The sequence below is a fragment of the Macrotis lagotis genome, chromosome 5 (assembly GCF_037893015.1).
Source record: "Macrotis lagotis isolate mMagLag1 chromosome 5, bilby.v1.9.chrom.fasta, whole genome shotgun sequence".
Taxonomy (NCBI): domain Eukaryota; kingdom Metazoa; phylum Chordata; class Mammalia; order Peramelemorphia; family Peramelidae; genus Macrotis; species Macrotis lagotis.
Window position 1 is genome coordinate 228,103,452 of NC_133662.1, and position 27,360 is coordinate 228,130,811.

At 38.8% G+C, this 27,360-nt stretch overlaps 1 protein-coding gene across 17 annotated transcripts in view; it reads right to left on the reverse strand.

Annotated features, from left to right (window-relative positions):
- OTUD7B (OTU deubiquitinase 7B) overlaps positions 1-27,360 on the reverse strand; it is an 81,281-nt gene that overhangs the window by 20,073 nt on the left and 33,848 nt on the right. For 13 of the 17 annotated variants that reach the window (XM_074188690.1, XM_074188682.1, XM_074188687.1 and 10 more), the window contains 5 exons: positions 16,588-16,738; positions 7,029-7,217; positions 5,372-5,599; positions 4,199-4,300; positions 3,082-3,209 (listed from right to left, as the gene is read on the reverse strand). In XM_074188690.1, coding sequence (XP_074044791.1) covers positions 3,082-3,209; positions 4,199-4,300; positions 5,372-5,599; positions 7,029-7,217; positions 16,588-16,672 — 732 coding nt within the window. In that variant the 5' untranslated portion in view covers positions 16,673-16,738. Of the gene's footprint in view, positions 1-3,081; positions 3,210-4,198; positions 4,301-5,371; positions 5,600-7,028; positions 7,218-16,587; positions 16,739-17,789; positions 26,101-27,360 lie in introns of those variants that run through there. The other 4 variants (XM_074188693.1, XM_074188685.1, XM_074188691.1 and 1 more) reach the window with 3 other exon arrangements.

Sequence of the window (27,360 nt, forward strand, 5' to 3'; positions counted from 1 at the left end):
CTGATCTTCCAATCTGTCTCTCTACACATCATCTACACAGCAACCAAAATGATATCTTTGATATTCTAACCATGTCATTATTCTCCCGTTTAAAATATTTTAATGGCTCCCTGATGCTTCTTGAATAAAATACCAACTCTTCTCTTCAACATTTAGAACCATTCACAATCTGGCTCCAACTTACTTCTTCAATTTTTTCACCATCCCCTGCCCCCTTATATTTCAACCTATTAGATGGTCCCTAAATATGATGTTTTGTTTTCCACCTCTGGGACCTAACAAGACCTAGAATAATAACAGTTAATCATTGTTAACATTTATATCATGTTTGCTATGTATGAGCCAGGCACTGTGCAATAGGACTTCATATTTGATCTTCACAACAACCCAGGAGGAAGGACTGTTATCCCCATTTTATAGATGAGCCAATTGGGGCAAATAGAAGGTGAAGTGAGTTTCTCAGAGTCATCCAGAAGGAAGTGTCTGAGGTTGGATCTGCCCCCAGGTATTGCATGCTTCAAGCCTGGCTAGCATTCTATGTCTATTGCACCAGCCCCCTCCCCAAACTGAGAGTGTTCTCTTTCCTCACCTCAACACCCTTGGACTCAGGCTTCCTTCAAAGCTGACCTTTTTCTTGTCTTTCAGCAGCAGCACTAGCATTGGTGCCCAGCACATGATAGGCACCTGATAAATGTTACTGGATTGAATGGACTGATGAGAGAAGAAATCACTGCAGAAACATCTCAGATATGGGGACAAGCTTTTCTTCAATTAAAAACAAGCAAAAGGAAACTGAGAGGTAACACTAGGTAATGGATGGAAGGCCTTCTTTAGAGACCGAAAGACCCACTTTCAATGACTTTGTCCTAAAATACACAAGCTGGGTCCCCCAAGCAATTCTTTAAGATCAAAAGTTACAGACCCTCTCTGCAACAGAAAAGGAGTATCCAAAGAAGAATACTGATGAAATCATAAGTCTTGGCATAAAGAAGAAAAACTTAAAAGCATATGTAGTTGACTGCATTACTAAGGAAAACCTTCTACCTTAACTTCTACATAGGCCAGCTAGGTGGCACCACAGAGCACAGAGCCCCAGACCTGGAGTCAGGAGACTCCTCTTCCCCAGTTCAAATTCAGCCTCTGGGCCTCAGTTCCTCATCTGTCAAATGAGCAATGGAAAACCACTCCAGTATTTCTTCCAAGAAAACCCTAAATGGAGTCAATAAAGAGATGAACACAACTGATAAGACTGAACAACCACTAAATAATTCTTGGCCACCAGGGGGTGTCCCAAAATTATAGTTATCTATCCAATTTTTATAGCAGAAAAGTCCTGTATCAATTCAGAACCTCAAATCTACAGGATAGGTCAACTAAAAAACATGCCAAGTTAAAAAAATAATACTTTCAAGTGGATTTTTTTTTTGGCCGGGGGGGGGGAAATATAAGTCACAGGGACACAGAACAAAAAAACTAATCAACAAACATAAATTAGCAATATATTTCAGATTTAAATTATAGTCAAAGGAGAAAGCTGGAAAGGTAAGAGAAGGGAAAAGAATCAAAAATAAATTGGAAACACAAAAGAGAATGACTCAGAGTGAAAGAGATAGACAGGAAATGAGGAATGGAAAGAAAAGAGATAGATGAAGAGAAAAACAGAAAGGCTTAATAAAAGTTTATACAAATTTACTACTTGAGAGAGAGGTATAACACACAGTCACAATCTGATAAGCCTACTGGTTAGCTACATATTTATCAAAGATCAAAAAAAGCATAACTCTAATTCACTGTACTAAAAGTTCTTTTCTGAGAAAATAAAATCCTCCGTAAGTTCAGGAAGTTTTTCATTGGGAGTTCTCCAAACAAAGGAAATCAGCTTTGGCTCCCCCATGTGAAAAAATTTTTAAGTAATATTTCCAAACTTATTTTTTCATTAAGTTTTATTAAGTTTTGAAAGAATGAGTATTTCTCATTTTTCATAGGAAAAAACCCATTACTTAATCATCTCTTTGAAAAGCAGAAACTATCATGTTTCATTTTACAGAGGGAAAGGCTATCTTTTTTTTTCTTTTTTAAAATTCTGTTTCATTATTTTTTCTGGTTTTGTTTATATATAAAAAAGTCAAAATTGATATAATTTAGTTCCTCCATCAATATTAAAGTTTCTTGATGATCTAAAAGTGGCTCTTAGACTACTAAGACTCTTTTTTAAATTTTTTTTATTTTTTATCAATTCATTTTAACTTTTATTTATTCTTATTTTTGTACAAATGAGTTTTTATACATTACTAAAATATTCTTGTTTAAGAGTAAATGTAATACCCCCTCCAAAAAAATATAGACCTGTAGGAGCAATAAAATAAAGAGAAAAAATTATTATTATTAATAATAATAATATGGCAGCCAGGTAGCACAGTGGACAGAGCACCAGCCCTGGAGCCAGGAGCAACCGAGCCCAAATCCAGCCCCAGACACCAAACAATCACCCAGCTGTGTGACCCTGGGCAAGCCACTTCAACCCCCTGCCCTGCAAAAACAAACAAAAAATAATAATAATAATAATAATAATGATAGTAGGGGCAACCAGGTGGTGCAGCAGACAGAGCACCGGCCCTGGAGCCAGGAGCAACTGGGTCCAAATCCGGCCTCAGACATCCAATAATCACCCAGCTGTGCAGCCCCAGGTGAGTCACCCAAACCCATTTTACGCTGCAACCCCGATAATGATAATGTCATGGGTGGATCACAGGCTTTATGATAAGTCCATCACAAAAGCTACTTCCATATTTTCCCACCATTAAGGTTATCTTTTTTGATGGAATGAAATCAATAATTTGCTTCATTATCAGTAGGAACTTTTCCATCTAGAGGTATAAATGATATTAATTGTTGGACCCTTCATCATCAACAAGCATCTTAGAACCACCTATTCTGCACAATGAGCACAAGGGCAAATACTTTAAAGATGGTGGTTTACATCTCTGGCCCTCAGCTCCAAGCATTTCTTCCTCTGAGATCACCTGAATTTTGGAGGAGGCCCTCCTAGAAAACACTCCCTAAGGGGACATGTTCTCCCACCTCTTTATTCTGCTGGGTCTGCTGCCACCTCCAGCGCCGGCACAGAGCCTCCTTCTCTACTCCCTTCTCCATCAGTGAGTAAAGCGCCTTACGAAGCATTAGGTCCCGATCATGGAAACCCCACATCCCTATAGAAGGAGAGAACTTGAGAAGGAAAAAAGGCAATGGCAAGCACTGATTGATTTTGCAGGACAAGCTGCATGAAGCAAAGTGGGCTGAGGTCTCTGGCTTAGGGGCCACAGAACAGAGTGACCCTCCAGGGCAGGGTCCATGTCACCTCTACAAGGGTTCTGCAGGACCAATGTTGAGGCTTTCAGAGAGCTGGGTGTGTGGAAACGTTCCAAGACACTCAAGCAGGGAACTCTGAGCAGGACCAGCAGAAGGACAGACAGATATACAGTTTTACAGACTGCTGACCCAAGAGACTGAGGGAGGGAAGGAGAACAATTCTTTGGACAGATGAAGACCCTAAGAGCTGCAAGTCATCACTGCTATTTTAACTCAGAAAATAATCTTTAAGGATTCACAATGAAGTGATGACTATTGATTATGTATATGAAAAAAGAAGACAAGACAAATACAATTTACATCCTGAGTATTCTGAACAACTAAGATATGGGGTGGGGGGGTGACAGTTTAATGCCACTCTGCTCCCCACGGGGGCATGTGCCCACCCACCGAAGAGCAGTCACCAGCTCTAGCTCCCCACCCTGGCCGGCCTAGCACCATCTCATCTAAAACAAAAGTCAGGTGATCCAGCTCAATGGCATCCCTCTCTCTCATGGAGGAGTCCAGAATTGTTCAAATGGATTTCCTTTGTATCTCAGAAATTCAGCTGCATTTTTCAATAAAACTATTATTGGGTGGGGGGGAAGAGCAGTTCAGTGGCATAATGGATAGAGCACTGGCCCTGGAGTCAAGAGGACCTGAGTTCAAATTCATTCAAATCCACTGAATAGCTGTGACCTTTGGCAAATCACTTAACCCCATTGCCTTGCAAAATAAGCAAATAAATTCAAGAAGTAAAGTATTATCTGTCCTTGGGCTTCTACAGGTTTCCTGCCTATTTTCAAAAACAGAAATTGTGGCAGAGGTCAGAGACCAGGCCAGGACTCACCAAGAGAGGCTGCATGCAGAAGACAGTTTCCATCTCCTGTTGTTGCTAGAGGCAGAAGTCTTTGGCAGGTAGGATCCACACTTACCCACCAATTTAGACGCCCTAAAAAAACATTAAGGATGGCGAAAAAATGGAAAAAAGTTAAATAATCATTGTTTCCACCAAGCCCTGTCCTCAGTTTAGCCCTGATAAAACCAACTTCAATTAAATGTGAATAAGTTCATCAGGAGTCAATCTGAAGCAACAAAGTTCAAATGATTAGAGAAATGCTAATAAGTCTGAGGCCACAAGTTCTAAGTCTATGTGAGCTCTCCCTGTCTTGATATTATGCTGCCAGAGTGAAAGCATCTTTACTTTACTTGGCTACCTGGCACATAGATACTTTTGACTACAAGATAAATCATCATCCTAATGTCCATAGCATAATGTCAATAGCATAAAATCCTAATGTCAATAGCAAAAATTTTTTTATTACTATCTTTTGTTTTCACATCATCTTCATGCCCTAATACATCCCTTTCTCCACTCCCCCAAACTAGAAGATGAACAAAAAGTCCAGCCAATATGTTCATCAAGTCCACCTTAAATAGGCAGTGTCCCACAGCCCTAGCCCCTCCCGGACACCATTCTCCCACGTGACCTCTCCAGCATCTAGTATCATCCAGATTCTATTTCCATAATAGCAGCCTCATGGCTTTCTATCTAATTCACCCTTTCTTCCCCCCCCCCAAACCAACCCACTGCTAGTGCCTCTCCCCACCATACAAAGCTAATTTTCACAAGAACCCAAGCCCTTCCTATTTAAAAAGGTTGGAGGATCCTAGGAGCCATCTGTAACACTTTCTCTTCCAGAGGCATCTGCCACCTAACTGAGAATTGAACATGCCTCTCCTTGGTGAAGTGACTAAAGGCATCTGGAGGACAGGTATGAGGTCTGTCTCTACCCTCCTCTAGTCATTCCAAAACATTCAGGACTGGACTCTGTATACTACAGAGGGTATAAGACTGTCTGGCTGCCTGTAAACTCTGAATGTGATTCAACTGCACTGAACCTGGAGGTTCAACATGGGGCCTCATCTAGAAGCAACACATCAGTCCTATTTGTCAGAAAGAGGGAAAGGAACAACATAGATGAAGATACTCCCCCATCCCCCACCCCCATCCCCCACTGACCTGCTTGTTCCAGGGCCACCAACATGGACTGTTCGATGAGATCCCTCTCGATGAAGCTGCGGAAGTCTTCGGTGAATACAGTGAGATCTGGGAGCTGGAAGGCACAGATGGGCATCTCCAGGGGATGTTCACTGCTCCCCCCACTCCCACCACTAGAGGAGACTTGGGAACGGGCAAGGGAAACAATGCTGGAGCTGGCATGAGAGATGCCCCGGGACAAGCGTTTCTCTGCAATGAGAAATGGATCACCTTTAGAACATAAAACCTTGCACCCTAACCATTAAAAAGTACAAATGCTATCAGAAATGGCAGTCTTTCCATTGAGATTCCAATCAAAAAGAAACTGTTATTCTCATAGATTTATATTGGACTTCCAAAAATCCCCCTCCCATAGAACAAAAAGGATGGGGGGGGGGTGGGACGGGAAGATGTAGACTAACGTGCACCCCCCTCACAAAATAGGAATGATACCCCAGGTACCAGAGCCTTAAAGCTAACATCAAGAAGATGACCAAATATTCACTCTTTCCCTTCAGATCAGAACTTGCCTAGGTCTTTCCTTCCCACTTCCACTCACCACTAACAAGGTCACAAGCTCTTCCAAGGTTTAGATAGAATAAAGCCTTTGCAGTTCAATAGGGAATTTGGAATTTGATTTAGACAGAAGATTATTTAGGCAAAGATTCTCCCTGACACTTATCAAGGTCTTGAGAATAATTAAGAGAAGAATTTTCATTTAGGGAAAGAAAATAATTGAGAGCCCTATTCAGAAACTTGCCTGATGACCCCTAGCTTACTTTACTTTGTTCAATTCATTCACCTCACTTTTCCCTGATCCCTATTTCTAACAGCATTTATGTACATAGTCAACTTTTTTTTTTGGTTTCTGCAAGGCAGTGGGGTTAAGTGACTTGCCCAAGGTCACACAGCTCGGTAGTTATTAAATGTCTGAGGTCAAATTTGAACTCAGGTACACCTGACTCCAAGGCCAGTGTACTATCCACTGTGCCACCTAGCTGTCACATCAACTCTTGATTATACATTTTGATGCAGGAAAGCAATTTATGTATAATTCAAAAAATAATGATGTGACTTTAATATAAATTATATGGTTGTTTTAGTTCAATAGATTTGCTTAATTACATACTATTAAAATTAATTTTCACCCCTGAACAAATATAAGCAGAAAGCCAATGTAAACTAGACCTGTGATGAGTGGCAAGGAAAAAAAGGCTTTTGTCAAAAATTTGCCAAAAATAATATGCAAAATATAGTCATGAGTTGACTATGGTCACATACAGTACCTTAAAGCTGTTGAAATTGTTTGGTTTTTATTGGTGAATCCTAACTTGACCATTAGCTCAAAGAGTTCTAAATAAAGTTCAGACATTATATTTCTTCCTTCTCTACTCTCCCATAAAGCTCCAAACAGGGCCCCAAATACAGGCATCACCTAAAATGGTTGGAATGCACTGACTGTGACTGAAAGATATTACAAGTTGAATGTATTGAGGTTTTCTTGCTTAGAAGACAGAGGATGACATCCAGAGGACTCTGCTGGCTACTGGCAAAATGCAAAAGATATTACTAAATTCCATCTATATCTGTTTCCAATTCCTCCCTTCCCCTCCCATACTCCTTCTGAACATCCCTGTACCTTGGATAATGTCATCCTGACGATGAAGGGTGGGCCGGGGGGGACGAGTGGGCTCCCTTTCAGGAGGTCCCTTTTCAGGGGGTCTAGGGCCACCACGACCCTCACTGAAGGGTGGGGGCAGGTTCCCAGCATGGACCTGACGAAGCTGTTCAAAATCACTGAGAGCTGCACTTACATCCCAATTTTTTCCTGGTCAAGAGATAACACAGAGGGAAAACTGATCACCTGGGAATCAATTAAACAGGAGAAAGGCAGGAAAGAAAGTGCTAAAAATCAACATATACAGGGATGAAAGAGCTTAGAATGTTTATTAGCATTAATGCACACATTTTGCAAGACTCCAGTTGCATATATTGTTATATTTCACAAATATTATATAAATCATAACTTTACAGAGTTTATATTATCTGGAAATAAGTGGCTCCTGCAATGACTCATAAAACACTGGGTCTAGAAGAGTACCCAGACACAGACACACACACACACACACACACACACACACACAGACACACAGACACAGATACACAATCACACACCCCTCTCTTACTCCTTGCTCTCGTTTTCAGATTGTCCCTTTGCTACTCAGCAACTTCTCTTCCTCCTGGGTTCCTCCATCCACCTTTATCATGTCTTGTCAAAGTCAGATATCTACTTTCATGCTGTTGTTCTTCCTTTATCATGAGGTCCCATACCTGGGTCATAGCTTCCCTTCTCCACCCTTCCTGCCCTCATATTTAAGAGACCTCAAAAGCTGATGTCCTCTCAAACATACTATTCCCACTTTCTAGGCCATTCCCCACCACAAATTTATTAACCTCCTAAGTACCAATACTTTCCTCTTAATACCTCAGCCATATACTTTATATATATGTATGTTCTGAAATTCTGAGATTCCTTTTTCCATTAACAATCTCCGATCCTTCTGTCTGCTTCACTCCTCCTAAGTCTGTTTTTTTTATCCTAACCAACATCCATCCCTGTTTTCCCAGTTCCTCACCTCTCCTCTAGCTTATAATATCCTCCCTTTGGAGTCTTGACAATACCATCACCCCATACATTAAGATCAACTACCCTTAAATCTGACTTCCCAAACCCTGGATCACCTTCACCATCTTCTCTACTGCTAGGCCCATAATCCTAATGTTACTGGAGAAAGGAATGCAACCACATCATATGAAGGCAAAATAAACTTAGGTTACTTAATCTTAACTAATATGGCAAAATAAAGGGCTCAGTCTTTTTTTACTTGGCTTTCTATTATACTACCCATAGAAGCTATTCCAAACCTTCCTTCTTCTTCTCAACATTGTATATCATATGTTCCTTATTCCTTCTCAACTGAGGAACTCACTTTGTACTTTAATAAAAAAAAACTAGAGTCAGTCAATAAGCATTTATTAAGTGCTCACTGTGAGCTAACTTCTGGGCTTAAAAATGGGATTACAAAGAGAGGCATAACTATACACACACACACACACACACACACGTTTAGTTCCTGTCCTAAGTTCACATTCTATTTTTTTTAGGTTTTTTTCAAGGCAATGGGGTTAGGTGGCTTGCCAAAGCTAGGTAATCATTAAGTGTCTGAGGTCAGATTTGAACTCAGGTACTTCTGACTCCAGGGCCAGTGCTCTATCCACTGCACCACCTAGCTGCCCCCTAAGTTCACATTCTAAAGGGAGAAATAATATAGAAATAGGTAGGCACAAATATATCTAACCAAAGTAGGGTCACTAGCTACTGGCCAAGATAGGAAAGGTTTGTGAAAAAGTTGGGTTAACTCAGAGGTAAGAGGTAAGGTAACACAGAGCATTCCAGGTCCAGGTACCCACTAGGGCAAAGGCACAGGAGTGGGAGATCAGTTTCTATCTGAGAACCTGCCAGAAGGCGAGGGGAGCAGGACTGCAGAGGAAGAGGGAGCCAGGTGTCAACCAGAGGAGGCTGTTTCTCTGGAGCTCCTCTCTCCTGGTCAGACCTGGGATTCTGAAGCATAATTTTGACAGCTGCCTAGAAGGTGGCCAAAAAAGGAAGAAACTCAAAGAAAACCCACTCTGAAAGATATTCCAATAATCCAGGGTCTTAAGTAGGGGGGTGACTCCATGAAGGTAGAGATGGGGAGAGCAGCCCAAGTGGCTCAGAGGAGGGGGGGGTCTTTGTCCCCTTGGGGAGGTCTCCCTAGAACCTCCATTTTGGGGAATATACCAAATTAGCCACTATATCCTCTAACGGTCACCTCCCTCCATCAGAATGCCAGGGACTCCTGACACTCAACACAGTGTTGGCACAGGCAAGCAGGGATTAAATGCTGACTACTAGGATTAGGGAAGTGTAGAAAGGATGGGGCTTGGGAGGAAAGAGTGTTTGAGACAAACTGAGTTTGAGATGTCTGTAGAAAGTCCAGTTTACAGTGTCCAAGAGGCCCCCATGGGTGAAATGAAAAGAGACCAGGGCTGCATATAAAGGCCAGAAAAGCATCCACAAAGAGAGAATACCTGGACTCAAGGGCTGAGTAGATCATCTAGAGAGACAGGCTAGAACAGTGGGGCCCAATTCCAATCAATCCTTTTTCTTAACTTGCCTCTCCTCACCCTACCTTGTCTTTCCTTCTCTTTCCATTCTTTTTAACATCATCAAGACAGAAGACAGCCAATAAAGATGAATTAAGCTCCTACTATGTACAAGTCACTCTGCTTACTATTTAATGGAGGAAATAATACATAAAAAAAAACTCAAAAGGGGGAAGGGGGGGGAAGATCTTCTACATGGGAGTGTGATGGAGAAATCAGTCAGAGAAGTTACAAAAGTACAGTCAGTTGACAAATAAAGGGAACCATTCTTTGGCCTTCACTCCCTGGATGCCTCTTGATGATGGTAGGGATCATCTCATATTAGAATGTAATCAGTTTATTCTTATTTGGTCACTTTGGACTGTTTACCTTTTTGTGTTCATCCCGTCTCCTGTGATTGTCCTTCAAAGTTTCTAGACCTTCTATTTTGTTCCTCTGAAATGCTCATAAGTCCTTTATTTCATCAAAGGATCACTCCACTCCCCACCCCCTAGGATCATACTGAGCTTTCTGTGGGCAAATTATTCTTACATAAGTCTACTATGTTCTTTGCTTTCTGGAAAATTCATTCCAAACTTTCTGTTCCTATATAGTGATGGCTGCTAAATCTCATATGCTCCTGATTACAGCTCCTTGATAATTCTGTCTTCCAGATTACTAGTTGTATTTTTTATTTAACCAGAAAGCTTTAACCTGAAAGTTCTTTAAGGTTTCTTTCATGAGGTAACCATAGGATTTTTTCCTATTTCCATTTCGCCCTGTGGTTCTAAGAAATCTAGGCAGTTTTCTTTTATTTTTTTCCTTTTTTTTTTTTTGTTTTTGTGAAGCAATGAGATTAAGTGACTAGCCCAAGATCACACAGCCAATAAATATCAACTAGCTGCCCCTAGGCACTTTTCTTTAGTCATTGCTTAAAATATATCTAGGGTCTTTTGGGGAGGGGCATAGCTTTCAGGGAGTTCAATAATTTTTAAATTACATCTTCTCAATCTGTTTTACATGCCAGTATTTTTTTTTTTGCAATGGATGACATTTTCTTTTATTTTTCCTCTGTCTTTTGACTTTGTTTTAAATATTTCCTTTTTTCTCATGGTATCATTAGCTTCTATTTTGACCATTCAAATTTTTAGATGTTTCATTGCCTGGACAGGTTGTTGAACTTCTTGAACCAAGCTATAGATTTCCTTTCCAATTCTTTCTTTCTTAACTTTCCTTTCCATTTTTAACTCTAGTCCTCTCATGCATTTTTTTTAATTTTTTAGGGTTATTTTTTTTTGGTAAGGCAGTGGGGTTAAGTGACTTGCCTAAGGTCACGCAGCTAAGTAAGTATGCAGTGTCCAAGTCTCGATTTGAACTCGAGTCCTCCTGACTCCAGGGCTGGTGCTCTATTTGCTGTACCACCTAGCTGCCCCCCCACTTATTTTTAAATTTATTTGTAAAGTTAATTTCCAACACTCAATTGTTATATTCTCCTTCCCAAACTGATGTATACATGTACAATCATTGTGATTCATAAATCAAAGTAAAAAGATAAAAACCACGAGAGGATAATAGCAAAAAAAATTAAAAACGTGAGGATGCATTCAAACACTATAGTTCTTTCTCTGGATGTGGATGGCATTTTCCAACACAAGACTTTTAAAAAAGAACTGCTATGAATATTAAGGACATGTGAGTGTCCCCCCCCCCCCATTTTTATGATCTCTTTGGGATACAGACCTAGTAATGGTATTGCTGTGTCAAAAGCTATGAACAGTTTTGTTGCCCTTTGGACATAGTTCCAAATTGCTCTCCAGAATGATTGGATCAGTTTACAATTCCAACAACAGTGTATTGGTGTCCCAGTTTTCCCACATCCCCTCTAATATCTATCCTTTCCCTTTGCTATTATATTAGCCATGACTGGTGGGAGGGGTACTTCAGAGTTGTTTTAATTTGCATTTCCCTAATTAACAGTGACTTAAGAGCATTTTTTCATGTGACTATAGTTTTTTAAATTTCTTCATCTCAAAACCGCCTGTTCATATCCTATGACCATTTATCATTTGGGGAATGGTTTGTATTCCTATAAATTTAACTCAATTCTCTATATAGTTTACAAACTTCTTATTTAATTAATAAAAATATTTTAATTACTAAAAAAATTCTCTTCCAGGAATTCTATTTAAATTTGTACTCAAGTTGTGTTTAAAGGCCTTGCTTGTAGGTTAAGTTTTTGAAGTCATTCTCTTCATTAGGATTTGTGTCTTAAGCATTTTTGCCACAATAACAGAGGCTGCTTCCTGCCTTCAGACAGCTATTAAAGGCTCTTAACCTTCCTGGAGGAAATGTCTGAGTTGTTCCTATTGTGGCTTTCTTACGAGACTATCTAATTTCAGGATCTCAAGAATACTTATTGGGCTGAGAAGGCAAGCTTCCATGTTCAGTGTTGCCCAAATGTTCCGATCCAGGATACAGTCCAATCCTTGATCCCTGCTCTGAACTTCCCAGTAGGCCTATGGGCTGCCCTCCTGGGGATTTCATTAGCCAGCCTATCAGAAAGCTCTGTTAATCCAAGGTTCCAGTTGAAGTCCCTCCTAGAGAGGCTTCAACTTGGGCTAGAAGCTGCTCTGAGGCCTCTAGCCTCTACAAGGGCCAAGCCACCCAGCTCTGACTTGCTTCTTCACCTGCTCCATAGTGGGTGCACAGCCTTTGGCCTACTACTGCTCCTCACCTTGAAACACTATTCTTGGGCTCAAGTCCCCTGGATCCATGACCTAGAACTGGGTAGTTTGCAATAAAGTTTTCAGTTGGTACCTATTCCTGAACCTTAAGTTTAAGACCCTCTATATTAGAAAGGAACATCTTCTTGATTGGGGTACAGCCTCTCTCTGTAGTGGAATGTTCTGTACTGAGTACTGAAGGCCAAACCCTATTCCCAGTGCTCACAAACCTAACTGTCTGTCTTTGCTGATCTGGTTAAGAAAAATAACTCACTGTGATTTTTTTTTTTTCCCTTGAATTTCCTATTTGGTCTTCAGTGAGTTTTCTAGATCTACTTACATAGCTCTGTAACACACCAGTAATATCAAAGTAATTTGGGGAAGGGCAATAACAAGGGAGAGATTGTCACTAAAGGACTAAGAAGAAAAAAGATTTTCAAAAACAGTTCAGCAAAACTAAAGAATACATCAAAAAAAGTCTGAAATTACATGAAGAGTTTCACACCTACAAAGAAGTGAGAAGTATTTTCCATTAAGCTCTTCCTTGGCCCAAAGTTGGTCATTACATTGGAAGGGTTTAATTTGCTTTGTGGTTGTTATTCTTTCCATTTACATAATCAATAAGTCAACAACTCACCAAGTACTTACACAATGATCTCAAACTTCTCAGTAGTCTTTTTTTTTAGGTTTGTTTTTTTTTTGCAAGGCAAATGGGGTTAAGTGGCTTGCCCAAGGCCACACAGCTAGGTAATCATTAAGTGTCTGAGAAATCCTAGAGAAAACAAAGTCACTGAAGTTTTTTGAGCAGGGATGTAACATGACAGGAATATTAAGTTTGGTGCTCTGAATCACTATTGATTAGAGAAATACAAATTCAAATAACTCTGAGGTACCACTTCACACCTATCAGATTAGCTAATATGACAGAAAAGAAAAATGATTAATTTTGGAGAGGAAGAGGAAAACGGTACCCTAATGTAGTGCTGGTAAAACTGTGAAGTGATCTAACCATTTCAGACTACAATTTGGTGGGGATGTGTCTTGGTTTTGGATTTAGTAATATCACTACGATGTCTGTGTCTCAAAGAGATTTTAAAAAAGAGAGAGAAAATGATTTATTCGTTCAAAAATATTTATAGCAGTTCTTTTTCTCATAGGATGCTTTCAGAAAAACTTGCATGAACTGATGCAGAGTGAAATGAGCAGAATCAGGAAAGCACTGTACACAGTAAATAGCAATATTGTTTGATGAAGAAGTGTTAGTGATTTAGCTATTCTCAGCAATATAAGACCTTTCTAAAGGACACATGATGAAATATATTATCTGCTTCCAGAGAAAGAACTGATGACATCTGAACAAAATGACATTCTATTTTCCTCTTTCTTCTTTCATTTTTTTTTTGGTTAGAGTTTTCTTCTACAAAATGACAGTACAGAAATATGTTATACATGATTGCACATATATAACCTGTATCAGATTATTCATTATCTCAGGAGGGAGACAAGAGGAAGGAAAGAATAGTATTTGGAACTCAAACTTTAAAAAACAAGGATGTTAAAAATTGTTTTGGGGGTGAATTGGAGGGAGAACAAAATGCTATTTAAAAAAAATTTATAAAGGAGTATCATTTTTGGTAGCAATGGAGAATAAGTAGAAGGAAAGACTGAAGACAAGAAGCTAATTAGGAGGCTATTACAGCATCCACTTACTTCAAGAAACAGAGCATGAAACTAGGAGATAGTCTTGTGAGCACAGAGAAGGAAACAGTGACAAGAGTTATCATACAGAATAGTATCTGATAACAGCCAAGGACTGGAAAGAATGAAAATGGGGCATAAAACTGAAAATAATTTCAAAGTCCATCACCAAAATAATTGATGTGATCCATAAAATCTATGGTCCTTTATCTTGGGAAAGATCTTTCATTGCTTACTTTGCCACAAGAGCAAGGAAAGTTGATAGGATTTTGGACAAAATGTACCGAAATTCATTTTTTAGAAACTGAGGTACTTTAGAATAAGGCATGCATCATTGCTAAAAGATTTAACTGCCCTAAAATGAAGTGATGCTGTGTTCATGTGGGCATGGATCAGTTCGAGTACCTGCAAAGCTTATTGCTCATCAGACTAAAGAGTATTCTGAGTTTCTCAGCAAGAAAAGTCCTTTATCCTTATAAGTTATTCAAACCTGCTGGTACCTGATTTGGTCATAGTCAGGCTTTGTCCGGCAGCCCAAAGTACCTACAGGTTCCTTGCAGAAAGGTAAAGGTTAAAAAAAAAGAGACCACTCCATAATGGCTAAGAAGGGACCACAATTTATAGTCTCTCTAACATAGACTATATTAATCTATAATTTGATTTCAAACAAATATAATAGAATTGAAGGTCAAACAAATTCAAAGGCCCTAGGATATGGAAAAATACCTTCAAAGAAAGTTCTTAATGAATTCCCACAAATGAACTCTATCCCTCAGAGTACCTTAGTAGACCAGGTGGGAAAAGGATTCTCAATGGTACACCCCAAAGCTATTTGGGAGATACAGGACACATTCTCCATTCAAGTATGAGTCACTAGGTAGGTCCACCAAAGCTAAAGGAATGTCAAAGAACGGCAATACAAAATTAAATTCAGGAGGGGTGAATGTGCCTTTGGCTAGCTCACCTTTTTCTTATTCTTTTGACTGAGCTGAGGAGACTGAAACAGGTAGAGATTAACCTATGGAAAATCCTATACCTAAGCCTCTCTTTGGAACTCAACAAATAACTTCTCTCAGAGGTCACTGGACAAATATTAAATTGTCTCATGGAGCTAATCCTATCCTTCTTAGTGATCTAGTAAATTGTTATGGAATAATCTGTTAATAAAAATTTTTTGCCCAATACAGCTGCCTGTACAGACAGGTTGCCTAGTTTTTCCATGCCTACTCCAGCAAAAATCTAAAATTCTAATCAAATCAAAGACTTAAGTCAGTAAAAAAGTACTAGGAATTTCTCAAATAGGGAAGTTAGAGAAAAAGAGAAAAGTTGGGAAAAAAATAATGAGTTCTGCTTCAGATACTCTTCAACTGTTTTGCTTTTTTATGTCTCACCATGATCATCAAAAGGCATTTATTTTGCAAATCAGAGAATCACACAAAGAACTCTCTAGTCATAAATCAACGACCAAGCAATTACACAGGCACCTGATTATGTGCCAAGCACTGTACTAGATGCTGCAAATATAAAGACAAAAATGAAACAGCTCTTAGCCTCAAGGAGTTTGGAGTCCACTGGAAGATACATGTTTATTAATAAGTCTAAACAAAAAAAATACAAGATTTTTTTAAAGGGTTGAAGAGAACACTGGCAGCTAAATCAAGAAAGGCTATGATTAGGTATCCTTTGAGCAAAGTTCTGCAGGACACAAGGGTCTCCAAGGGGCAGTGAACACTTCAGACATCCTGGAGTGCCAGTGCAAATACTCACAAATAAGAGATAGGGAAATGTATGTGAGGAATGGCAAGGAGCCCAGTTTGGCCGGGTTCGAGGGTGAAGGAAGTTGGAAAGGCTGCCTGAGGACAAGTTGTGAAGGACTAAACCAAGGAATTTCTATTTGGATTCTGAATGCAAAAGAAAGTCACTGGGGCTCCTTGAGTAGAGGGCTACCATAATCAGAAGTGTATGTACGTCAGGAAAATTACTGTGGCAGTTTTGTAGAAAAGGACTGGAAAGGGAAGAGACTTTCAACAAGGAGACCAATTAGGAAGATCTTGAACTAGTCCAAACAAGAAGTATTAAGCAGTTCAGACTAAAATAGTAGCTGTGTGAGTGTAATGTAGGGACTAGAATAAAGAACATCATGATTTCTGCCCCACAGGATCTTATAATTGCGTACAGTCACATGGGCATACAGACAACAAAATAAAAACTATAAGCCACCACATTCAACAATTATCCAAACTAATTAAGACAGAGGAGGAAAGTGAGGCATAATGGCATGAAAAATGCCAAAGAAGGAATAAAAAAAATTATATTTCAAGATACTAGTAAATCCATTTTTCTCAGATATGCCTTCTTTAATTGTTAGTCTCAAGCTAAAATGAAAGTTAGTTTGCAGTCTCTGAACACATAGTGACTTGAAGCAGTAGTAATACTGGGAAAGCAACTTTTCTTTTTAAAATAATGGTTCATAATCAATAGGAAGAATTTGAAGATGATCTTATTAACATTAAACTATAATATGCCAATCCTGCCATCTTCAAATTTCATAAACCAGTACAGCAATAAAAAAATACTTTCCCAATTCCTTACCTTCCAAAAGATCACGGGCCAGCCCTGGTTCTGCTCCTGTGGAACGGACAAAATCTGACAAGACAGCGTCCATATCCAGGGTCATGTGATCATGAAATCCTCTCAGGCAGTTGGATAAAGGTGGAACATAGATCAAAACTCAGGCTTCTACCTAACAAAGAAATAAAAGCATATATTTCAAATTTCACTTTAAGACAATTAGCCCAATCTAAGAAATTTTGCAAATGGGAAAACTACCACAGCCCATTCATTCACAACCCATAGACTTCAAAAGTAAAAGTTTAAAATTTAATTTATAATATAAATTTTGCTAACTCATCTTTAATATATGAAAAATACTTTGTCTTTTATTTCCATCAAAACTTATTCTGACAATTCTTGAGTTAAGGAAGTGACACATTGGCACAAAATATATGATGGCACAATCCTAGAAAACTTGAGAGATAGACAGATCTTAGTTCTACCTCTAAAAGCAGGTCTTCATTAGTCTTTAGGTTTAATGAAAGCAAAGGATATGAAGAATTGATTTTTAAATTACTTAAAGAAAACTTAATGAGCACCTTTACAAAGCTGATGGTAAGGAGTCAAAATGTTTATGATAAAAGGGCTTCAGTCTATTAGTTACTCTGTGAAAGTAATTTCTACACTGTTCATTCAAATAAATTCACCTGAAAAGATTCCTTTTATAACAGACCAGTTTTCTGTAAAAACTATTGTCTCTGACCTGGCTTCTGGCTTCAATCCAACATTCCTTCAAGGTTAATAGCTGTCCCATGAAGGCAACAGTACTTCAGTAAGAAGCCAAGATCCACTCCTATCACCTCTAGCATCTTTGCCAATGGCTTTGTAGAAGGTACCTAGCTCATTTTTATTTTGACTTTCTCCAAACAGGAGATGGAGATTGAGGGTGACCCTCATCTCCTGTTTGGAGAAAGTCAAAATAAAAATCCTCAAAGGTAAAAGGTGAGACTCCTTTCAGAAAAACACGTCCCACATCTCAGAATCCCTGGAGGACAGAAGTGCATTGACTTGGAACTAATCCTTTCCATGGGCAGCTTCCTTGTTACCACTCTACCATTCTTCCTACCCCCTTGCTGCCTGTTTAGGACTCTGCCCTAAAATCTTGAATTTCCACATTCCTGTGATTTCATCAGTATAGGGTAAGCATCTGGTGAGAAACTTCTACCAACACATTTCAGTACCTGCTCTGTAACATGACCTGCTCAAAGTTGCAAAGATAGTATGTGGTCAGAAGAGGACTTGAATTCAGGTCTTCCTGATTCCTAGGTCATCTTGCTAGCTATTGTTTCACATTTCTTCTCTTCTGAGGAATATGAGGTCAAATGTATGGCAAAGACAGGTCAATGGAATACAACTGCTTTTTTCAAAGGAGGGGTTTGATCACTTGGTTATCAAACATTGGGGGGGGGGGAAGAGAAGACCAATTACGATAGTCCTGTAAATAAAAGATAGGAGATAGGAACCCAAAAGGCTGAATTCCAATTAAAGAGATTTCCATTTAACCACATGCTTTGGCATGATTTTCCCATTCCCAATGCTAATTAAAGCAACTCTGGAGGATCCATACCAACAGAGGGGAAATAAATTGCGCTACTAGAATTTCAAAAAAAAGAAAATCTAAAAGTCATTTTGTGACAATTTTATCTCCTCCTAATTAACAGAGGAAGGTTAAGGTGTTTACAATTATATATTGTAGATTAATATTTTATATTGTTTATTATATGACCTGTTATTTTTAAAATAATCTCCTTCCTCTCCGATTATGCTTCCCACACACCTGAGACATGTAGAGACCTAAAGCTGGAGATGATGAGCATGATGAGCAAATGAAAGATAATTACTGATAACTAAGTCTAGGATATTCCTAATACTCCAGATCTATTAGGAACAGGAAGGCCAAGAAAAGTAGCTGATGAGACCACCAAGGAAGAGGCTTAAACAGTAAATGAGAGCATGTAGTATTGGATTGCATAATGGTTGAATCTGATCAAGAGAGAGGACAATATATGAAATAACCATCTCCTTTTCTCTGCTCATTTGCATGGAAAACCAGGTCTAAGTGAAAAGAATTATATTACTTTCTAACTTTCCTCTTAAAATGCACCTCTTCTTAAAGGATTTCCAGTAGTTTTAAAGAATAAATTTTTTTTAAGGAAATTAAAAAGAAAAGACATATGTTTACTTCAGAAGTTACTGATAGTTAAAAGACCAGGTTCTGCTGCAAGCCAATACATGGAACCCAGTGCTGAGTGATAGGTAACAAAGAAGAGGGGGGAAAAGAGGAAGTTCACAATAAATGACCTCAATTTTTTTCTGTAAAATATGAGGCAAGTTCTCAGCTGAGAGAATGAGGGGAGGAGGAGCCATGCAAATTAAAACAATTCATATCCATCAGATTGCCAAAATTGACAAGGAAAATGACAGATGTTGGAGAGGTTGTGGAAAAATAAGGTGCTTAAACATATTGCTGATAGAACTGTCAATCAGTTCAGTCTTTCTGCAAAGCAATTTGGAATTAAGCTCCAAAAAGCTATTAAACTGCATATAACCTCTGACCCAGAGATACCACACTACTAAGCCAAAACTCTTATAAAAAAGACCAAAAAAAGAGGGAAAGGATCCATATGAACAAAAATACAGAGTAGCTTTTCTATGGTGATAAAGAACTAGAAAGTGAGGGGTTACTCATCAGGTGGAGAATGACTAAACAAGTTATGGTAAATGAATGTGAAGGAATACTAACTATAATCAAGAAGATAGCTTCAGAGAAATCTGGAAAGGTCTCTAAAAATGAATCAAAGTGAAGTGAGCAGAACCAAAAGAACAATTTATGTGACAATAACATTATAAAGCAAATTTTGAAAGACTTAGGAACTTTGATCAACACAATAATCAAGTACAATTCTGGAAAGATTCATGATGAAATAGTTTTTCTACTAATATATACTCAGTGAATTTTTTTTTGGACATGGTAAATACAGGAATTTGTTTTACTTGACTATACATGTTCACAACCAACATGTTTTGGGATTTTGTTTTGCTTTTTCAATGGGGAGGGTGTGGGGGAAGGAGAAAGGAAAGAATACAAATATAATTTCTATTAAAAGTCAAAGGTGGGGCAACTGCCCTGGAGTCAGAACAACCTGAGTTCAAATCTGGCCTCAGATACTTAATAATTACCTAGCTGTGTGACCTTGGGCAAGTCATTTAACCCTACTGCCTTGCAAAAACCAAAAGAATAAATAAATAAATAAATAAATAAAATCAAAGTCAAAGGCAATTAGGAGCCATGGGTATATCATCCTAAAAGGCTTGTTGCTTTAATTCCTAAGTCTTAGCTTGGAAGGTCTGCAGAATCGTCAGTGAGCCCAGTTTCCCCCAGCTTTACTACCCACAATACTGATCACAAGAGACAGCCTAATGACTCCAGTCACCTCTAGCATCAAGTTCTAGTACTTTCCTTATCTTCCTACCTTTATTTCTTAGTTTACGTCTCTTCTATTTTGTACTCACTACTATCCTAACTAGAATGTACTTGCTGCCTCCTTTCCAACCAACCACTTCTCAATTTCTTGGAGATGTGTTTTTTTAATATAACTACATTAGTTTATGCATTCCCTCCATAAATATGGTGATTCAGTTCTGCTACAGCTGCTTTTCTAGGACTTCAGGATTTCAAAAGCAACAGCAGACTGGTCAACAGTCCTTTATGTGGCGCATTTTCATTCACCCAAGGGAGGCACTTAATTTGAGACAACTATGGAAAGAAAGGACACTTGTGGATTACATTCACAATTAGTTTTCTAGAGGAGTATCATATATCTGCGGCATGAAGGGGGAATCCAGGCCTAGATGAGATCATCTAAAGAGATCAATGACCATGTGAGAGATGATCCTCTTAATTTAAGCTAACATGGAGGTTATGCCAAGCTTCCTCTGCTCCTCTAAATGTGGTTGGGCATGCCTAGGTTCTCTCCCACACAACTATATCACTTCCTAATGTGGAAAAAGGTCAGGTATTATATAGGGAAAGGCAGGGTCTTGTTCAGATCTGATTAGAAGATATTAAGGGTGAGTGTCAATTAGTAGGGAGTTGGAAGTTTACAAGGAAGATACCACATATTCAGGGACTTCTAGAGAAGGGGCAGTAATGTACCAGATGTAACAGAGAGGAGAAAGGATCATGTTAAAAACAAAGATAGTTACATAAGAATGGCTAGATACCATTCCTTCCCCCTCTCCATCCATTCCTGCAAATTTTTCTGAACTGAAAATGCATGTGGAATAATCCCATTCTAGTAAATTGCCAAAAGATGCTGTTTACAATGGTATGTGTATATGTATATATTCATATACACATACTTATAAATCAATTCATGATATAGCCTAAAGATTAGTTTGGAAACATGGTGGTGACTGGCTTTAGGGAATCCTGGGCATTGCAGCAAAAATAGCAGTGTTATATTTATAAGTGGTAGCCTTCAAGTAAACTCTCCACTTCTTTTAAAGTCCTTTCAGAACTTTTTTCAGTTTAGACTTGTATGTCAGAGCTGGAAGGAACTTATCTAGCCCAGGCCCTTCAATTTCAAGGATAAGGAAATGAAACCGATTTATCCAAGATCATAGTGTTAGACCAAAAAACTCATTATTTCTAACCTGATGTCCAGGTAACTTCCACTATGAAATGCCTGCTTAGGGCATGTCTTTTTTTCAGCCAGTCCAGATCAGAGTTATTACTGATATAATCAATTCAAAAGATACAGTTAACAAAGCTAATGCCTAACTACAGCACAACATCTATTTTCTATTTCAATAAACAAAAATAGATTCTTTGTAACCATGCACATAAATACAAATTCAGTAGAGGATCCTGTGGCTTTCTTAACAATCTGGTAACCAAACAAAACCAGTCTAGGCTCTAAAAAAGCAGATTACAAACTCCAGGAGTCCCATAAATGTTGGCCAGATTCCATTAACCTGCCCTAGTCTCAACTACATCTAGAATCAAACTAACAAACATTTATTAAGTGTTTATTATATGCCAGATAGTTTACTGAGCAGTGATAAAAAAGGAATGCAAACGATAGCAAAATACAAAGGTAAAAAAATTCACCCTTTGATATTAACCACCTTATTCAACCCTCACCAAGTCTGTTCCCTTATCTATAAAATTGGGAGGGGAGGGGGATGAAGAATTAGATAACATGGTTCTTTTCATCTTAAAAATAATTATGATGGGGCAGCTAGGTGGCACAGTGGATAAAGCACTGGCCCTGGAGTCAGGAGTACCTGGGTTCAAATCCGGTCTCAGATACTTAATAATTACCTAGCTGTGTGGCCTTGGGCAAGCCACTCAACCCCATTTGCCTTGCAAAAACCTAAAAAAAAAATAATAATTATGATAAAGCTCTACTTCCAAGTGGATATTTATAATGTCAGTTACAATATCACACTTGTTAGGAGGTACCTGACACTTCGTGGGCAAGCTCAGCCTGGAGTCAGAGTACAAATCTGGCCTGGGCCCCTTACCAGCTATGTGACTGTGGGCAAGTCACTACCTTAATTGCCTCAGTATCTCATCTGTAAAATCAGCTGGAGAAAGAAATGGTAAACCTCAGTCCAGTATCTTTGCCAAGAAAAGCCTAATTGGGGCCATGAAGAGTCAGACCTGACTGGCATACTGGAGGTGCCTACTAAATGTTTGTTTTAATAATCTGAAAAAGTAAACAATGCAAAATGTAGCTTAAATTTAAAAATCCTTAAATTTAAAGTTTCAAATTATGTAAGCTGAATTTGAACCTTACTCTCAATTCTTTTAAGTTCAAGCTTTGCTTGTTTGTTTGTTTGTATTTTTAACATTTTTGCAAGGCAAATGGGGTTATGTGGCTTGCCCAAGGCCACACAGCTAGGAAATTATTGTGTCTGAGGTCGGATTTGAACTCAGGTACTCCTGACTCCAGGGCTGATGCTCTGTCCACTATGCCACCTAGCCACCCTTCAAGCTTTTCTTAGAAAGCTAGCTAAAGAAAAACTAAACCAGAACTCTCCAATTATTCCTGCCATAAGAGATGGAAGTTGCAAAGATAAAATGAAATGCATAGGTAATTAAAAACTGAGTTTTTCATCTCACTGAAAAAAGAAATTCACTATTTTCTTTCCTCTGGTAAAGTCATAAATTAAGCAGCAAAAAGGTGGGGAAGAAACTAGGGGAAGGTTAGAGTAAGGTTAGATAATCCATCAACTAGCTATTGCTCATAAAAACTAGCAGTCAGCCAAACAGAAAACATATTGTAATAACATCAGAGATTTTAATTGACTAAATATCACCACTCAGAATCAGTTTCTACATGGAAAGGTCCTTGGATGTCAATCTGACCCTATATGTAATCCAAGGAGGCCCCTAACCACAAGTCCAATAAGGGATCACCTCGAATTTGCTTTATGGCTGTCAGGGAGAGGATGATATTCAGAGGTAACCTTATTCAACTTTGACATAGTTGTCCATTAGAAAGATTTTCCTTACTTCAAGCCTAAATCTGCTTTTGATCATCTTTAATTGCTAGTTCAGTCTTCTGGTTATTTTCCATTTTCTTTGTTTTATTTTTGGGGGTTAAGTGACTGGTCCAAGATCATGCAGCTAAGTAAATATCAGGTGTCTGAGGTCAAATTTGAACTCTCTTGACTCTAGGGTCAGTGCTCTATCCACTGCACCATCTAGCTTCCCCCCATATTAGAAATAAAAAAAAAAAATTTAAAACCCTATAGGTAACAGCCTGGTATGGCATATAAGAATCAGTTAAGAAGAGGGCTCATGTACTCGACCATCTCCACAGGCACGTCAATACCTTTCCTGCTCCCCCTCCACCCACCCAGTTAATTTCCAGACTCCACTTCTTGCTAGAACTTTTTCATCACCACAGGGCAGAAGACACAAATTAGTACATATTCTAAGACCCAAATCTGTGTGTGTGTCTCTTCCCCTCCCTAACCCTCAGCTATAGTTATATATTAAGAATCACACCCCAACCCCCATCCCACTCAACAGGTGAAAATAAACGGCAGCTCTTATTACATCACCACAACACCTGGTCAGAACTTCTCAAATTCCAAAGAGCAATTTCTAATTCAATGACTAAGATACTAGTTGAAGCAACAATCTCATCTGGAATCTGCCTTGCATATAAAACTGTCAGTATTGATTTTTAGTTAATAAAATATCTAATACTATACACAAAAGGCACTCTTTAAAAGCTATTTACTGATTGATAAACATCAGCTTTCAGAATGACAAAATTCAAATTTAATTTGAAGGGATAATTTTCTCATTAAGACTTCACATACTATTTTGTTCTGTGCCACATCTAGTTACACTTGAGCTAGGCTGAGATCACGTACTGGAATCATCTACAAGTGTGTTTACCTCCACTTTATTAGAATGGAGGGTGGATTAGATCAGTAACTACTCAATATCTTGGCCCAATTTTGTGTTTCCACTAACACTAAATAATTGTTGCTATCCAATTGTTTCAGTCCCATTTGAAATTTTCTTGGCAAAGAAAATGAAGTGATTTGCCATCTTTTTCTCAGGTTTATTAGACAAGTCAGGAAACTAAGACAAACAGGATCAAGTGATTTGCCCAGAGTCACCCTGTAGCTAAATCATATGTAATTCATGACTATGACTCTTAGTCCTTGACTTGTTTGTGGCTGTTTGAAGCAATCCCTGAGAGTTTTCATTTAAGGTTTTCTTTCAAGAGGTGACCAATGAATTCTTCTGATTTCCACTTTGCCCTCTGGTCCTAAGGGATGCAAGCAATTTTTTTTTAAGATTTCTTAAAATATGATGCCTAGGTCATAGAATTCAGATAATCCAGTGATTCTTAAATTTTTCTCCTCAGTGTTTTCCAATTGTTTTTGTTATGAGATAACCTTACATTTTCTTCCCTTTTCTGAACTTTTTGATTTTGTTTTAATATTTTTTGTTGCCTCATGGCTTCTAACTGGTCCTTTCTAATTTCCCAGAGTTTGGTGCTTGGGCAAGGTTTTATTTCTCTTGTGCCAAGTTTCTAATTTCCTTTCCAGTTCTTTCTTGCATAGCTCTCATTTTCCCCCAACTTTTTCCTTAAATGCTTTCATCATTTACAACAAAACATTTTTAACTTGCTTTTTAAACTAATTTTTTTCTTAGGTTTTTGCAAGGCAATGGGGTTAAGTGGCTTGGCCAAGGCCACACAACTAGGTAATTATTAAGTGTCTGAGACCAGATTTGAATTCAGGTCCTGACTCCGGGGACGGTGCTCTATCCACTGCACCACCTAATTGCCCTTCTTGCTTCACTTCTAAGAACTCTAGTTCAATTTGAGCCCAAACTCTATTTTGCTCTGAGGCTTTGCTTGAAGATATTTTGGAATCATTCTCTTCTTTTCCATTTGTTTTATGTGTCCCACCATAATAGCTCATTATAGTGTGGTTGAAGGTTTTTTGTTTGTCCATTCTTCTAGCCTCCTTCTTGACTTCCTATTTGATATTAAGATTAGGCTCTGTGGTACCTTCTAGAGAAAGAGAAGAGCTGGTCTGGTCTTATTGTTTCCTTAGATAATTGATTATTGTGCTATTTCTTTTTTATTTTGAGTTTTTTTGTTTTATTTAATATTTATTCTCATTTTGTACAATGTTTTTTTATACATTAATAAAATATTCTTGTTTAAGAGTAAACAAAACACCCTCTCCCCCCAAAAAAATATAGACTCACTTAAGCAATAAAGTAAAGGGGAGAGAAAAAAATTAAAATTAAAAAAATAATAGTAATAATTGTAGGTATGGCCAGGTGGCACAGTGGATGGAGCACCAGCCCTGGAGCTAGGAGCACGCAAGCCCATATCCGGCTCCATACACCCAACAATCACCCAGCTGTGTGACATACAAGCCACCCCAACCCCACTGCCCTGCAAAAACCAAAAAAAAAGGAAAAAAAAGACCTAAAATAAAATAAAATAAAATAGTAATAATGGTAGGGGTGGCTGGGTAGCAGACAGAGCACTGGCCCTTGAGCCAGGAGCACCCGGGTCCGAATCCGGCCTCAGACACCCAATGATCACCCTGCTATGTGGCCCCAGGCAGGCCACCCAGCCCCATTTGCCCTGTACCCCCAAAAATAATAATAATAAAAAATGCGCTTCTGTCTTTGTTCCAACACCAACAACTCTGTCACGGGTGGATCACATTCTTTATAAGTTCATCGCAAAAGTTACTTCCATATTTTTCCACCATTGCCAATGTTGATCACAACTCCCTCCTTTCGTATTTCTGCACTACCACGTACTATATTTTCTCTCTCCTTTCACTCTGACTCTGCTGTAGGGTATCTGAGTGGCGCAGCAGACAGATCCCTGGCTCTGGGGCCAAGAGGCCCTGAGCCCCTATACCACCCCTTAGGCCCAGCATCCACCTGGCCCTGTGGTCCCAGACAGGCCTTCCAATCCCAGCCCCTTGCAAGAAGTAAAAAAGAAAATGTATTATATCTTACCACTCTACCCCCATGGCCCATCCTCTCCTCCTTCATTCACATCCCCACCCCTTCCCCCTGCCCCCACTTCTTACTCCAGATGCCTATACCCCATTGAGTACATATGCTGTTTCCTCTCCTAGCCACCTCTGATGAGAGCGAAGATTCTCTCATTCCCCCCTTGCCTGCCCCCTTCCATATCATTGCAATAGCTCATTATAATAAAGAAAAATCTTATTATATGAAATATTTTGCCCTATCCCCCCCTCTCCTTTTTCATTCTCCTATTACATTTCCCTTTTTTCTATTGACTCCATTTTTACACCATATTTTATCTTCAAATTCAGCTTTCTCCTGTGCTTCATCTATAAAAGCTCCTTCTACCTGCTCTATTAACCGAGAAGGTTCATATGAGTATTTTCAGTGTCATTTTTCTATGCAGGAATACATGCAGTTCATCATCATTAAGTCCCTCATATTTTCCTCTTCTCCTCCAATCTCTATGCTTCTCCTGAATCCTGTATTTGAAGATCAAACCTTCTGTTCAGCTCTGGCCATTCCAACAGGAACATTTGAAATTCCCCTGGTTCATTGAAAGTCCATCTTTTTCCCTGGAAGAGGACATTCAGTTTTGCTGGGTAGTTGATTCTCGGTTGCATTCTAAGCTCTTTTGCCTTCCGGTATATTATATTCCAAACCCTACGAGCTTTTAATGTAGTTGCTGCAAAGTCCTGTGAGATCCTGATTGCAGCTCCACAGTATTTGAATTGTGTTCTTCTGGCTGCTTGTAACATTTTCCTCTTTGACTTGGGAGTTCTGGAACGTGGCTATAATATTCCTAGGGGTTGATTTTTTGGGATCTCTTTCTTGGGGGGGATCAGTGTATCCTCTCCATTTCTATTTTGCCCTCTGCTTCTAGGATATCAGGGCAATTTTCCTGTAGTAATTCTTTGAAAATTATGTCAAGGCTCTTTTCCTGATCATGACTTTCAGGTACTCCAATAATTTTTAAATTATCTTTCCTAAATCTGTTTTCCATATCAGTTGTTTTTTCAATGAGATGTTTCACATTTTCTTCTAATTTTTCATTTTTTTGGTTTTGAAGTATTGATTCCTGATTTCTGGTAAATTCAATCTCCCTGAATTCTATTCTTTGTCTGAAGGATTTGTTCTCCTCAGAGAGCTTTCTTATCTCTTCTTCCATCTGGCCAATTCTTCTTTTTAAAGCATTCTTCTCCTCAATAACT